General features: G+C 37.7%; 1 protein-coding gene across 8 annotated transcripts in view; it reads left to right on the top strand.

Annotated features, from left to right (window-relative positions):
- Positions 1-16,047, top strand: part of NOX4 (NADPH oxidase 4) — a 154,411-nt gene that overhangs the window by 23,049 nt on the left and 115,315 nt on the right. For 4 of the 8 annotated variants that reach the window (XM_067750663.1, XM_067750661.1, XM_067750667.1 and 1 more), the window contains exons 3-5: positions 8,408-8,518; positions 10,094-10,178; positions 14,397-14,494. In XM_067750663.1, coding sequence (XP_067606764.1) covers positions 8,408-8,518; positions 10,094-10,178; positions 14,397-14,494 — 294 coding nt within the window. The remainder of the gene's footprint in view (positions 1-8,407; positions 8,519-10,093; positions 10,179-14,396; positions 14,495-16,047) is intronic. The other 4 variants (XM_067750666.1, XM_067750665.1, XM_067750660.1 and 1 more) reach the window with 2 other exon arrangements.

The raw sequence follows: 16,047 nt of genomic DNA, 5'->3' as shown, positions 1-16,047 counted from the left end.
TCTCTGGGCTTTTGGTACAGGAAAGACACGGTAGACGAAATCAGGACAGAACTATACCATCTATCCATCTTGCTTTCATCTCTCTCTGTAATAGCTACATTTCCTTCCAATTCATAATAGATGTCTAAGAAAAGACCACATTCCCACTGAAAATGAAAGAAAGTTCATTTCTAGAAAAGGTAGAATGAAGGATGATGACATATAAAAGGGAAGATTTGAGTTAAGCATAAGGATATCTGGATAAAGTGTCAGGATGGACACTCGACTTTTGGTGGTCCCTTGAGCTATATGGAAAAAATTTTTCCCCCAGCTTCCTTCTTTGGAACTGATAGCTTCTTTTAGAGACACTGTTTTTTTTAAAAAAAAAAAACAGTTTATAGATGGGAAGAAAGGTCAACTTGAGTCAAAAATTACATCATAGTTAAAAGTCTCCAGGGCAGTTAGTTGACGGAAACCAGCTAGGATCATTTGGAATGAATTACAGTTTTTTATTATGGCATGAAGGGACATTCTTGAGCTGTTGGATGTACCCCAAGAGCACTGAATTGGTAGTCTATATTGGGATTATGTTAAAAAATAATTACTCCAATTACTATTAACGACTTTCTGGTTGCTCATGACATGTTATTCATTATTGTTTCCGCACGAAACCTTATCAAAATAGTTAGGTAATCCACTTTTGAAGTAGCCCTTCGTTGAAATGTCGTTTTTTTATTCTTAAGTGCAATCTTGCCCCCATGGAATGCTCATCATATTCTATATTCATATCCTTATCATAATATATTAATGGTACAAACTAAACATTTAAATTAGAACCACAGTTTTGATTTATAGATAGAGGAAAAATAAATTGTTCTGATTTTCTGCCATGAACCCTTTTGGTTACTATAAAGACAATTAAAAAATTCCTACCATTGCCTTGGAACTCATATAGACTACTTTATGGGGTTCTCTCTTCTTTTTTTTTTTTGTGGTACGCGGGCCTCTCACTGTTGCGGCCTCTCCGGTTGTGGAGCACAGGCTCTGGACGCGCAGGCTCAGCGGCCATGGCTCACGGGCCCAGCCGCTCCGCAGCATGTGGGATCTTCCCGGCCCGGGGCACGAACCCGTGTCTCCTGCATCAGCAGGCGGACTCTCAACCACTGCACCACCAGGGAAGGCCAGGGCTGTCTCTTCTTGCTCCTGTATTTGCCTCATGACCACTTTCTTTGGCTTTCACTGCTAAAGGAATATTTTCCCCAAGGAGTTTTTTTTTGAAATAATTTTCTTTAGTATTGACCATGTGTTTTTGAGGTTCCCAAGGGTAAGAGGCAGTTTGGGCTTGTCCACTTACTATGCTGCCACTTGCTGGCTTTGTGGGGGAGATAAGGATATGATAAATAGGTAAACCATTACAATATAGTGGGTTAAGTGTTCCAGAGGAGGTATGGTGAGAGGCAGGAGGGAAGCTTTGAGAAAGATGCTCCAAATTTTTCAGGATATTTGAAAAAGGGAAAAATTTGGAGGTGTAAATGAGGATACTGTCGGGGATGTGGCCCTAGCAAGGCCTAAGAGAGAAAATGACCCCGGGCTGAGACTTGAAGAATAATAAAGAGTTCATCTGGTAGTTAGCATGGAAGTGAGTGGAAGAGGTGGAAAGCCACCACAAAGCGAAGGAATGGCCACAGCATGAGCTGTGGGTCGGCAACTGAGATATGCAGGGAAAGCTTGGAAGAGCTGGTCTGGATAATGCATCCAGGAGCTGAACTGAGTCATAGAATAGAAAGTATAGCTGACTGGCCTTATGGCATCATCAATTTGGCTTATTTACAGGCTTCTAATACAAGGTGGGTTGAAAAGAAGTTTGGACTAGGTGACTTATCCAGTCTTATCACAGAGCTAGAGTGTCCCTGAGGGTTTCCTTCAAACTGGGTGTTGCTCAGTTCCATACAGTTGATCCCAGTCTCTAGAAGGGTGGGTGCTGGGGGCGTGGAGGTAGAGTTGATATCCTGGGAGATGTGGTGTGCAGGAAAGAGCAGGTCCTGTGCTCTGGTCCTGGATGTGAACCAGATCTCTTGGGTAATCGCTTTTGGTTTTGATTCTTTTTTCCTTTATTTCCAAAATGAGGGCATTGAAGGATCCTCTCAGAGGCACACTCATTCCTCATCCACCATATACTTATTGCACACCTACTAGTTACCTAGAGCTCTCTCTGTCTTCTTTAGATACAGTTGAGTGGAATAAAGCTCAGCTCCCATAGCTCCAACTATAACGAGAGGTGAGGATGAAAAGACAGGCTTGGAAAGAGTGATTTCCAGGAAACTATGCCATAAGAGCATTTACATTCTGTAACTAGACCTAATTTGTGGATGGCCAGGGACCAGGATGATAGCTTCTATTTACTTCTTACTATATGCTGAGTACTACACTTAGTATATATATATTCATTTAATACCATTACCCTTTGGGGTGATTATTTTCATTTTATAGATGAGGAAAATGAGACAGAAAGGGTAAGAAAATTACCTAAGGCCGCACAACTAATAGAAGTGCTTAAAATCCAGGTTTGTCTGACTTCAAAGTGGATTCTAAAACAGTGATGGCCAAGCCTGCTTGTACCTCCTGAGGGCCCCACTCCAGATCTAAGGAATCAGAATTTCAGGAAGTACAACAGAGATATGTTTATTTTTAAATAGTCCATCAAGTGAATTCAATGTGTAGTTAGATTATGGAAATCTTAGGTAAAGATTTACACAAAATGACAGGAAAACCTACTGGTTGGATAAGAGGCTAAGCAACTGAAAGAGTAAGAAAGTATTATGGTTTGGAAAGAGTTACATAAGGCATCTGAATTCACATCTCTTGTTTGGAGAGTGACCTGTCCTGTTCTGTTCTCAGGGAAGTAACAGCAAAAGGATAAATGGAGGCCTGGGTTCTAGTCCTTTGTGTCTTTACGAACTAACAGTGCAAATAGAGGCAAAATGGTTGGCCTGGATGATATGCAAGGCCTCATGAAAGAGCTAAGTTCTATGATTATAAAATATGTAAGAATTAGGTGTTGAATTGGCTTCATTTGGTTTGATTAAAAATATTTCCTTGGAGGAAAAGAGTCCATAAAATTGACCTTAATGAATACAAATTTACATACTTTTTGACAAACGCAAAATGCCAAATCGCAATATAAAATCTTTAATAAACCTCTATGATAACATTTATTTTAATTTTTTCCTGGAAATGACTAATTGTTGACCCACCAAGAAGTAGCTAGAAAACGGACCAATTATTAAAGCTTACTATTAATACTACTCTGGCCTTTTCAAATCCCGTTGAACACCAGTTTTGCATAGATATTTACATGTAGAATGTCATTTTATATTGCCCTAAAATTACTGAGTTGAGAGCAAAATGTTCATTTGAAAGTTAATTTACCAGAAAAAGTAGTTTTCAAGTCCTTTCTAGAGTCAACTATTTCAAAAGAATTTTGTTACAATTTAATAGCTTTGTCAAGAACTTGGATGAAGATGAGGAAACGTGAATTTGTAAAATATTCAGCTAAGGTAAAATTGGGAAGGAAAAGTATCAAAATACGGCATTCACACCCAGTATAACATAATGGGCTGACACCAATAAATTCTTACATTTATGTACCTGCTCTCTCACACCTCTCTTTCTTTGTTGCTTGATAGCAAGTCATGTGAGAAAATTGTTGCAAACACAAGATGAGCCATTATGCCGCATGGTTGCCCCACAATATAACACTGTCTTAGGATCAGCAGGCCTTGGACGGTGTCCTTGGTGAGGGAGAGCACGATCGTAAATACTGAATTCTGGTGAATGGGGAAAGGTCACTGAGATGATGTGGGAGTCTTAAATGTATATCAAGAATTTTAGAGGCCTAAAGAATTGTGTTCAGCCTGAAGGAAACAAGATTGAGCTAGGAAACCATCCTACTTTTACCTTCAGTTTTTTAATGTCTATTTAGGAATATTGTTATCCAGAGTAGCCTGGTGGGTAGAAGTTACAGAGACACGGATTTCATGTAAGTGTAAGAAAACAAAATAGAAGTTCTTGACAGTAGAACAGTCTGCTGTCTCTGGACACATTCAGCAGAGGGTGGGTTACCTTTGGTCAGGGCTGTTATAGAGGAGGTTAGTCACTGGGTGGACGGTGGGATGTGGGTTAGACCCTTTTAGTTCTCCAATCTTAGATGTATATGTTTTAGGAAATTACTTAGCAAAATAAATTTACTGATAAATAAATATTTAGTTGAAACTGAATCCCTTCTATATGTAAGGCTCAGATATAATTACCATAAAATGTAGTCCCTGTCTCAAACAAAATTTCACTTCTGTGATGATTAACTACACAAAGTATTGTCATTGCCCCAATTATGTCCTTCCAACTTGTTCTCCACACTTCGTTCAGAGTTATCATTACCAAATACTAATCGCTTCTTACCACCTCCCTACTCAAAACACAGTGCTCTGCATTGACTTTAGGATAAAGATGAACATTCTTAATATGACCTACCAAGTCCATCAAGGTCTAGCCCTACCTGCTTTTCCGGTTTTATGTTGTACTCTCCTCCACTTCCAATCCAGCCATATTGGCCTACTATTAATTTCTCGTGTATACACCAGGCTCCCATTTGCCACACATCCATTCTCATGCTGTTTTTTTCTGCACAAATGTCCTTCTCATTCCTAGATGACTTCTGCTCACCCTCCAGATCTCAGTTCACTTTTCACTTATCAAGGAAGCCTTCCTGACCTTCCTATTTAGATTGCATTTCCTGTTAGCCATGCTCATACTCTGTATTTCTCATTCACAGCATTGGTCACTGTGTATTGGTTACAATTTACATTTGATTATGTAGCTATTTGATTAATATCTGTTTCCCCTACTAAAATATAACATCCTAAGGAAGAAGGCATTTTTTGTTTTTAGTTCACTATTGAACTCCTGGTGCCTTGTGATATGTGCATATCATAATAAATATATCTTGAATGAATAATGTAAGTGGAATAGATAACACTTACTATGGAAGCACAGAAGAGACCATTTAGAGAAAGGATGTGATACAGTGACCGTAATCAATAAATTAATTTTATATAGTGCTTGCATTTTTTAGACCAGTTTTACTTTTCACAAAAGTCTTGCAAGCTAGGATTATTATATCATATCATATTATATTATATTAATTTTATGGATAAGAAAATTTTATTCCCCTCAACTTTACGGATAAGGACAGTTAACTAGCCCAAGAAGAATAGTTATTAGGTAACAGATTTAATATTAAAAAAAAAATGTTTGAGATTTTAAGAAAATGACCATGCACTTGTTATACCCAGATATTACATTCTTTTATAACTTGCTTTAAATGGCATACTTTCTTATAGGACTGGCTTCGTTCAGGCTGCTACAACAAAATACCATAGACTGGGTGGCTTAAACAACAAACATTTATTTCTTTTGGTTTTGGAGGCTGGGAAGTCCAAAATCTAGGTGCCAGCAGAGTTGGTGTCTGTTGAGAGCCCTTTTCCTGGTTTGCAGATGGCTGCCTTCTTGCTGTATCCTCATGTGGAGGAGACAGAGCGAGCTCTGGTCTCTTCCTCTTCTTAATAAGGGTGCTAATCCCATCATGGAGCTCTACTCTTATGATCTTATCTTAAGCTAATTACCTCCCAAAGGCGCCACCTCCAAATACCATCACGTTAGGGTTTCAACGTGTGAATTTGGGGGAACGCAAACCTTCAGTCCATAGCAAGGACCAAACTGTGTATTATTTATACATATTCATCTAAAATAGACTTATAGCTTAAAAAATTACTCTTGGAATTTTCAGTTAATCATGTTTGAGACCTTCACAGGTAAGAGGTGAAAGTAACGCTGCCATCTAGTGATAACTAACCTGAATGAGATTTGAAAACTAGAGTAGCAGGTTGAGCTCTCTAGGAATGGTAGAACACATCATCCACATAGAATGGGCTGGGCACATAACATAGGCAGTCATTTCTTTTTAGTGAACATTTGAAGTAGCTGATTCTTATGAAGGTCATGAATTAATAATGACTAAATAAAACAAATCTTAGCTGTAGACTATTACCCATCTAGTAAGTAGATAAAATGGTTTCCTATGATTGTGTCACTTAACTGAGATCTGTCTCCATTTCCTTACCCTCTTGACTGCTTCTGAATGAGGGAGTTTTGTACTCTGATAACCTAATAAAAAGAATTTTTCATCTTGGTTGAAAGAGCTAAATATATTCAGGAATAAATATATATGAAGAAATGAGTCCTGGGTAGAATTTCCAGTTAGATGTTGCAGCATCATAAGGAAGAAGTGGAATGCCAAAATAAACTCCATTCATCCTAACAGGACACTTAAAGCCACTTTGAATTAAATTACTGTATGAGTTAATGTAAACACAGCAATAAAACACTTCCAGCCGTGCAATAAATGGTTAGAAAATGCAAAAATATAAGAATGCTCTTTAAAGCACTAAACTGCAAAGATAATTTGGATTATTTATTTGTAGCTCTTAAGCCCTGAACGTATATGGTAGAATTTAGCTGATATATTTTAAGTGAGTTATTGTCCTAGTACATTAAAATTACAAATAAAATTATTATCCAAAATCCCTGGAGCTAAAATTTTCTTGTTACACGCAGATGCCATATCAAAAAGATATAATTATTCCTTCTCTGGAGGCCTAAACAACAAAACCTATCACTTTGAAATGATATTACTTTTGCTCATTGAGGTGAGAAAATTATACTTAACATTTTTTTAGATAGTCCAGTGAGGATTATTTCTACTTGTCCACTGACTGGTATACTCATTGAACTGTGTCCCTGAGGTGTTCAAATTCGTGGTGTAGAAATAGTCTAACTGGAAATATCAATTACTTTTTATATAACTCAATGAAAATTATGGCTTTCCTGACATGACTTATTACTCCATCTCCCTTTCAGGAATAATAGTTTGTATGCTGACAATAAACACTGTGTAACAGAGTTGCTATTTTGCCAAGAGTTAAGCTGGGAATCTCAGGGACATAAACAATTTCAAGATAAGAAAAGCATCTGACTTACACCAGTTTCTTAGTTGATATCCTTAACATAAAGTAGTTTTGTGTTTATTTTAGGACAAGTGCACAGATATGACCCCATCTCTTGTTTTCGTGTGATACATTCATCATATGAAGAATGTGGCTAGTACCAGACAACAGTAGATGTCAATCTAGCAAGAATTTGATTTAAAATTAGTTGCCAAAAATATTGGATCATACCAAGGGGACTGATTCTTTGAAAAATATGTTGTACAATGTGATTATGATCAGCTTGGTATGAGGCACAGCTGATCTGGGATCTCTCTTGGTTTTGGTTTGGGGAAGAACTTTTAAATTTATTTTGTTAGTTGATTTACAATGTGTTAATTTCTTCTGTATAGCAAAATGATTCCGTTATGCATATATGTTATACATATACATGTATTCTTTTTCATCTTCCTTTCCATTATTTTTTATTACAGGATACTGTATATAGTTCCCGGGGCTATACAGTAGGACCTTGTTGTTTATCCATTCTACATATAATAGTTTGCATCTGCAAGTCCCAAACTCCCAATCCATCCCTCGCCCACTCCTCTCTGCCTTGGCAACCACAAGTCTGTTTTCTGTCTGTGAGTCCATTTCTGTTTCGTAGATAATTTCATTTGTGTCATATTTTAGATTCCACATATAAGTGATACCATAGGGTATTTGTCTTTCTCCTTCTGACTTACTTCACTTAGTGTGATAATATCTAGGTCCATCCACGTTGATACAAATGGCATGATTTCATTTTTTATGGCTGAGTAATATTCCATTGTATATATGTACCACACCTTTATGGGTCAGGGGAGAACTTTAGAGGAGGAGTGCTTAAGATGAACCCTGAAAGATGGGTAGAGTCAGTAAGGTGAAGAGCTTAAAGGCGGCTGCTGGTGTGGAAGGGAGTTGTGGGGAGGCTCGGAGTGTTCTAGAGAGAACACAAATGAAAAAGCTTTGTTTTAAATTCTTGGTACCCTACCAGTGAACAAAGGATTCAACACTGCACCTGTGTGGAGGTACAGAATCTACTGAAGCTCTCTAGGGCTCTTAACACCCAGAACAGTCCAGGATGGGTACAATAAGAAATTGACCTTGCACTGAAACAATGTAGTGAGGTGATTGGAACACTAGTAGAAATGAGAGGAGGCTAAGTTTTATGGCAGTGCGGAGCAGAAAGAGACCGGTTTCTCTTTTGGTGAGAGAGAAAGTGGAGGGTTATTCAGGTCTCTTGAAGGAGTTGGCACCTGCCACAGTCCTGCCGGGTGAGGTCTGCAGCATGCTTGTAGTTTACTTTTGTCCTTGACTGTGTTTTGCCCCTTGCCTTATTTGTTCAGCTAGGATTGTGTCTAAGCAGAGCCTCCGCATCAGTTCTTAACCTCAACTGCAGCCTTATCCTCTTACCCATGTGCCGGATGCTCCTGGCTTACCTTCGAGGATCCCAGAAGGTAAGAAAAAAAATCCGTCACTGATTCCAGCATAGAAATCAAGTGTAAAAGTGGCACGTTAGTCCTACTTAGTTTGCATGGTCTGACTTTCTGCTGGAGTGATTTCTTCAAAGATGATAGTAAAGACCACGTCGCATGTCAAGGTGATCAGTGAGCTATTCTACAACAGTAGGTAAGGGCAGAGGATAACAGAGTATCAGGCACTGTGCTAACATATATAAAATTCACATATATTGAATACTTGTGAATCCTCACATGATTCTGTGGGTACTGCAGATGAAGAAACTGAAGCCTAGGGAGTTTAAGTAACTTGACCATGACCCTGAGACTAGTGAATGGTATAGCTGAGATCAGCCCCAGTTCTGAGCTCCTTCTCATTCTTCACTGAGAGCTTGTAGTTCATTTAATTAAATTCAAGTGAGCAAACTAGAGCTGTGTGGACTTTGATTAATATACAGGATGACTGCTGGTATTGGTGTTAGTTTCTTAAAACACATACCTGTTTTGTGCTATGTAAAAGGCTTGAAATAGATTTCTTGATTAAGATGTGATGTCATATATGATATTTAGTATAAAACAAAGGATTTAAGAAAACAGAAAAGCCCTTTGAAAGTTAAAATTCATCTGAAATTGTTTTTTGTTTTCTCTTATCCTCGTGTGTGTGTGTGTGTGTGTGTGTGTTTGTGTGATATATGTGTGTTTATTCCTGTCTTCAGTAAGATAGTTAGGCACTGCTGGATCGATACTGATATTTTAAAAGGAGTTGTTAACATGAGGTCATTTTGATGTTCTGTGAAGTTCATGTGAGTGGATTTACTGTGGTAAAACTTCTCAACCTTTTCACATAATTATATTTAGAAACTCTTTGCTTTTAATGCAGTAATTTGTGGAAATAACTCTTTCTGTAGGTTGCCAACTATTGCGAAATGCTAGGTTTTGATCCCTGTGGCTGGCCATTGGCTTGGTGTGAAGAAAGAGAAGATAAATGGCAGGAAATGAAAAGTGCCCACATAAGTCTCTCAGTATTTAATAAGTCTTAAAGAATTATCCCCCAGTGTGAAACATAGGTACTCAAAGATGCTTGACATTTTATTTTTGTGTAAGATCAAGCAGGCATTTAAACCTGTAGATAAAATTGCTTTATTTAAAAATAATCTTATTTTTTGACCACAAAAGGAAATTGTATATATTGTAAAGTTAAAACATTCCAGAAATATGCAAAGTAAACAGTGATGGTTCTCCTAAATGTTACTCGGCCAGAACAACCACTATTTGAGATAAATGCCTGCAGATATGTTAACATACATAATGTCATTCATTTTAAACAATACAGGATCATAGTTTAGTTTATGTGTTGTAACTTTTTTTTACCTAACAATATATCATGTGTATGTTTCCATATCAATAATAAGCCTTCTCACATTCTCTTTAATGATTTGAGTGTTCCATTGACTAGATATAGCATACTTCATCTCACCAATTTTTAATTGATAAGCCTCTGCCGTATTTACAAAGACTCATGCATATATCTTATTTGCTGCATCATTTTTATCATATTAAATGCTTTTAATTTAGGTTCCAAGCAGGAGAACCAGAAGATTGTTGGATAAAAGCAGAACATTCCATACAACCTGTGGTGTGACTATCTGTATTTTCTCAGGTGAGAAAACCAAAAGATGTTAAATATTATGTTAGAATAGCACATTTTATGAATGATATTTTTATTGTTTATGGTTTTCTTATTATATAACTTAATTTTCTCTTCTGTGTATTTAAAAAGATTTATCTAGTGATGCTACAGAAAATGGGTGTGTTTTATATATATATATATATATATATAAATGTGCAAAGTTTGGCCCCCAAGCTGGTAATGATTATTTTCTAAAACTAAGTAATTTCATTTAGAAAGATTGGAAGAAAGTAATTAAAAGGTTTTAACCTCTAAAAGTAATGATATGATAGAAACTTAAATGTGTGAAAATTAGAATGTGAAATGTGCATTCACAGAATATGATTCTATCAAAATTATATTTGTTAAGTGTTACTTTGATATTAACGCTTGGGCAGAAAAGCAAATGTCAAAATTTGTGGAAATTTATCCTTCTCAATTCCAAGTTAAAATATGAAGTGAGAATCTTGTGGTTTTTAAGAGTCATTTTAAAATAAGTTTTTATTCTGAGCGTTTATATGACACTTTTCAAATTTTTGAAACAGAAATTAATTAATGTATTAAGTACAGGTACTCTGGAGACAGATTTTGTAGGATCTATCCCCAGCTGCCCTTCTGCCTTACCAAGTGACATAATCTCTCTGACCTTCAGTTTGTTGTTAACTGTAAAATGGATCAACAGTAGCACCTATCTCACGGTTTTAAGACTAAAGTAAGAACATGCCTATGAAGTTCTTAGGATAGAATTAGTTATTATAATTTACAACCTCAGGGGTAAATTATCTCAGTGGCATAGCACCTGACATTTTCATCTGTTCATTATTTGATAGGACATAGGTGTTTTGATACTTGGGACATTTGATCTGGATATTTGTGTATGGCCATTTTGAATCAGAAGTGTTTTGCTATAGCTATTGCCAAGAAATCATTAAACTTTAAGCTTTTCTAAAATTGCCAAGTATTGTTAAAACAGGCATCTTCCCAGTGTTTTATCCCTGAACATCTTCCCACTCGTAGTTCCCACCCTGGAAGTGAGAGATGGGGAGAGGCTCAGGGATGGGCTGAAGACTCCAGTATAGCTCAAGTCTAGGAATGGATTAAGAGTCCAGGATATGATGAGGACCAAGGGTGTGGCCAGGGTTAGGGTTGGATTACAGCTAGAGAGAGTGAAAGGTCAAAATGGAAAAGGATCGGGAAACGCTGGCACATTCATAACTTGATTTGTTCTAAATGGGAGTTGTGTCCAAATATTCTGTTCAGTTGGAGAACAGCTGAAAGACTCAGATAGTGTGGAGTATTGCCATGAATGAGTATGTGTTCCAGAGGGTTTGCCTTCTGCCACTCACTAGGGGTCTGACTTTAGGTAAGTCACCTTTCTTAACCTTAGTTTTCTTATCTGTAAAATAGGGATGAGGGAATTCCCTGGCAGTCCAGTGGTTAGGAGTCCATGCTTCCACTGCAGGGGGCCCGGGTTCCAACCCTGGTTGGGGAACTGGGATCCTGCAAGCCGAGAGTTGCAGCCAAAAAAAAAAAAATAGAGATGATTCTGCCTACCTCATTGTTTTGTTATGAGAATTAAATGGGGAAATCCATGCAAAGTGCAATGCTTTCTCTTTCCTAAAATTAGAAGCCCTGAAGTCTTTTAACCTAAGAAGCCTTTTAAGGAGGTGAATGTATCCCTTAAGGCTGTATCTCATACAGCTGTTACCTAGGACTTTTTTTCAGGAGAATTCAGAAAGAATGGTAATTCCTCTAAGGATGCCCTTGCACTTTTGAGCCATATAATATGTAATGAACATGTAAACCTTTCACTTAAAATGGAGTTTTTTTCCTATAGATTTTAGAAGTGCTGAAGCTATAGGACACAGACAGTTTTGCTTCTATAATGTTTTATATCTGTGCCATAGTTGAGTCTCACCTAGACACCCTTTGTTTATTTCTTTGGAACCCTGTCCTTGCTTGTTAGTTAACCCACTTTCAGTTTCCTGTCCATTTTTTTTTTAACATCTTTATTGGAGTAAAATTGCTTTACAATGTTGCGTTAGTTTCTGCTGTATAACAAAGTGAATCAGCTATACATATACATATATCCCCATATCCCCCCTCCCTCTTGTGTCTCCCTCCCACCCTCCCTATCCCACCCCTCTAGGTGGTCACAAAGCACTGAGCTGATCTCCCTGCTTCCCACTAGCCCTGCCCATTTTTTATGGGACCCTTTTCCCTCCTCTAATTTGGTCACTGGCAGGAATTTAATCCTTTAAATAACTTTTAGGTTATTTAGCATTCTAGCCCTTCTCTCTCACTTTCATTTGTCTTTGTGTGTAATTTGGAACTCTTGGCTTACCTATGTACATGTCGTATGTTAGGTTGGAGGGGTCATAGAATTTTCTAGTTTCCAGGCCATGTCTTCTTTTGAATCTCAGCACTCCATATATCAGTGTAAATTGTAATAGTTTCCTAAGCAATGTAGGTTCACTTATCTCATTAAGTCTCTTATTTCTGTCATCATCATTTTACAGAGAAGTAAACTGAGGCATTAGTAGGCAAGCAATGTGGCCAAGAAAACAGGTTCTCTAGCTAATTAAATATTGTTCTTTCCCATACATTACAATGTGCTGTTGATGTTAACTTTATTTCACCTACAAGGAAAGGCTGGGAAGGGAGGAGGGCATTACATTTCTGTGCAAAATGTCATTAGCTTCTTTCTTGTCCAGGCTTCTCAAGATAATTTTCTTTTCCCTGACCATGCCGAAATGGATTTGTCTTCAAGTCTCTAATAACTTCCTAACACTTTTATCTCTAAGTCAGTTGACTACTCATTACTGTGCCCTTGTAGGTAGGTTATTAAATGCTGATCATCATCTCCTGAGTTTTTGTCCCATGAAGTGGTTGCCAACACTTTTGCTATTGGGTTTAAACACTATGACTTGAATCTGTGGATTGTGAAAAATCTTAACTGGTTAAAAGCCTTTTCATGGACCTATATTTTAGGTTGAGTGTCAGTGAAGTACACAAGATATATAACAGGTTTGGAGCTATGGGAGAAGTGAAAGATGTGGAAAATCTAAAGTACAGCGGTTCCCCCTTATCCATGGGGAGATGCTTTCTAAGACTCCCAGTGGATGCTTAAAACTGAGGACAGTACTGAATCCTATATACTGTTTTTTCCTATACAAACATACCTGTGATAAAGTTTAATTTCTAAATTAGGCACACTTAGAGATTAACAACAATTACTAATGATAAAATATAACAATTGTAATAAAAGTTACATGAACCTGGTCCCTCGTCTCTCTCAAAGTATCTTATGGTACAAATTTAATGCCTTTTCCATCTTAACTAAACATGAGTTGCAGTTTGAGGTGTGACAGCAAAGTGAGCACGAATTTCTTTTTTCCTTCCACTTTCCCGGATAGACGATTCATTGCTAAGGATCTTGGCAACCTCAACATACGAAATTTTGTCCTTTCCTTATTAAGTCGAGAACTTTCACCTCTTCATTTAAAGGAAGCACTTTACGGTTTCCTTTGGCATAAATGAATTGCCAGTATCACTACTCTTGTAGTTTGGGGCCATTATTAAGTAAAACAAGGACGACTTGATCACAAGCACTGCAATACCCCGGAAAGTTGATCTGATAACCAAGCCAGTTACTGAGTGACCAACGGGTAGGATGTACGTGGCAGAGGGATGATTCACATGCCGGGTGGGATGGAATGGGATGGGTGGAGACTTTATTACACTCAGAACAGCATGCAATTTAAAACTCATAAACTGTTTATTTCTGGAATTTTCCACTTAATGTTTTCAGACCACAGTTGACCACAGGTCACTAAAGCTGCAGAAAATGAAACAGTGAATAAGGGGGGATTACTGTATTCAGAAGCTGCTTAAATGAACAAATAATTCCCATATTATTATACACATAACGTGTGTGCATGTGTGCCAGTGTGTGTATGTGTGTTTCTAACTCTTGACTTACCAGGGTTATTTTATTCCAGCCTTTGAAAATTCTGTTTCTTTACATGATTTCTCATACTAAAACTGTCTGTAATTAAGATTCTTTGTGCTTTTAAAACTTCCCTTTTAATTGAACATTTTATTGCATACAAAGCTGTCAAATTGTGACCTGTGTTTACTTAAGGAGAGGAACTGACTCCCTCTTATAGAGCGTATGTGAAAATCCCAGTGATTGGTGTGATTCTATAGGTGTGCACGTGGCCGCCCACCTGGTGAATGCCCTCAACTTCTCAGTGAACTACCATGAGGATTTTGTTGAACTGAACGCAGCAAGATACCGAGATGAGGTGGGTGGTCTCTGTCTTCTCATTTTCCTTTCACTTGTCGTGAGATGACTAGTAAGGGTCTGTGATTTTCACAGAAAATTTGTACCTTGCTGCTCCTTTTCAGTGCTTTTAAAATGCACTTGTCAAGTTGAGTTTTATTCTTTTCAGTAGGAAATAGAGGTAATTACTATTTCACAGTCTCTCCCGCCGAAAATGAAAGTTCAGAGAGCGTCTACTTTTTATATTCTGCAATGTTCAGAAAGTTGCCACTCAGGTCTGCCTTCTGCCTCCCAACCGCTTTTGTCTAATTCCTGTCGCTCAGTGGAGACTGTTGATAGTGCCATTACAGGGTAAAACTCCTTCGGTAACTCATACAGTGCTTTGGGGGAAAAAAGGCAGAAAAGAAGGTTGACTATTTGAGGATCCTGGACCATCAGTTGATTTGACTTAAAAATATTATTGAGTTTTAATGCTTTACTCTGTTTTATTTTGTTTTTAATCCTTATAGTAGGTGACCTTGAGCTGAATTCTATAGTGGGCAGTATCTAACTTAGGGGTGCTTTTCTCCATGTGAAGCTGCCCATGAAATGAAGTTATATGTACAGGGTGCTGGGCTGGACCAATGAACAACACACGCACAGCCCTAGTTAGGTGTGTGTTGCTCGGCATTTTCATCGTGTCCTCAGGCTGCCTCTGATTCCCAAAGCCAAGACTGCATCAACACCGAAATGTTCAGGGTCCCGTGCGATCAGAACCCCACCCCGTTCTGCTAAGTGCGGTACTGACTTAATGGATTGTTCTCCATCTTCCCCTTACATATCACCAGAGTTCTCTAGATTAATACTGCTGTGACCATGTGCTTGACCTCCCTCCCAAAACAAAACAGAGGTCAAAGTAACAACAAACAAGCGTAGACATAAATCACGAAACCAAAATAACAAGCAGCCCTGGATAAATCCCATAACTATACCAGTATTTTTTAAAACACCAACGTAATTTCATTGATCTGGGTTAGGGCCAGGCACTAATATTTTTAAAAAGCTCACTAGTGATTGTAGAGTGCGCCTAACATTAAGAACCATGGAAAAGTCTAGCTCCCTAGCATGCCAGTGGAAGCTCTTCCCATGTAATGATTTCACAGCAAAGCTTCCATCTCTCCCTGTCTCCCATCACTTCTCTCATTCCTCTCTCCTCCTCTGCCCAAATCACATGGGGTTACTTGTGTCTTACTCCCGCTATGCAGTTTCCTTTTTTACCTTTTCCTTCTTTGCTTCTCTCTTTTGCTTTCTAAATTCATGTCTTCGATAACTACAATAATCTTATCATTTCATTACAATATACTTTTGCTTAATATTCCAACATTTTAGTCATTTTAAGATTTCTAGTTATTAAATTTATTTCACTTTAAGAGAGATATAGGCTCAATGGAAAATATTTTAAAACTCCCAAGTAAATGAAAAGCAAAAGCTTCTCTTCCAAAACTACCGCAGTGAATGATTTTATGTTTTCTTATAAGATATTTTGAGTGGTATTTTATGATATATATTCTTCAGCAATTTGTAAATATATGTATT

Source organism: Pseudorca crassidens, chromosome 9 (assembly GCF_039906515.1).
Source record: "Pseudorca crassidens isolate mPseCra1 chromosome 9, mPseCra1.hap1, whole genome shotgun sequence".
NCBI lineage: Eukaryota > Metazoa > Chordata > Mammalia > Artiodactyla > Delphinidae > Pseudorca > Pseudorca crassidens.
The sequence above is the reverse complement of the archived record's forward strand: the minus strand, read 5'-3'. Positions and strand labels throughout refer to the sequence as shown.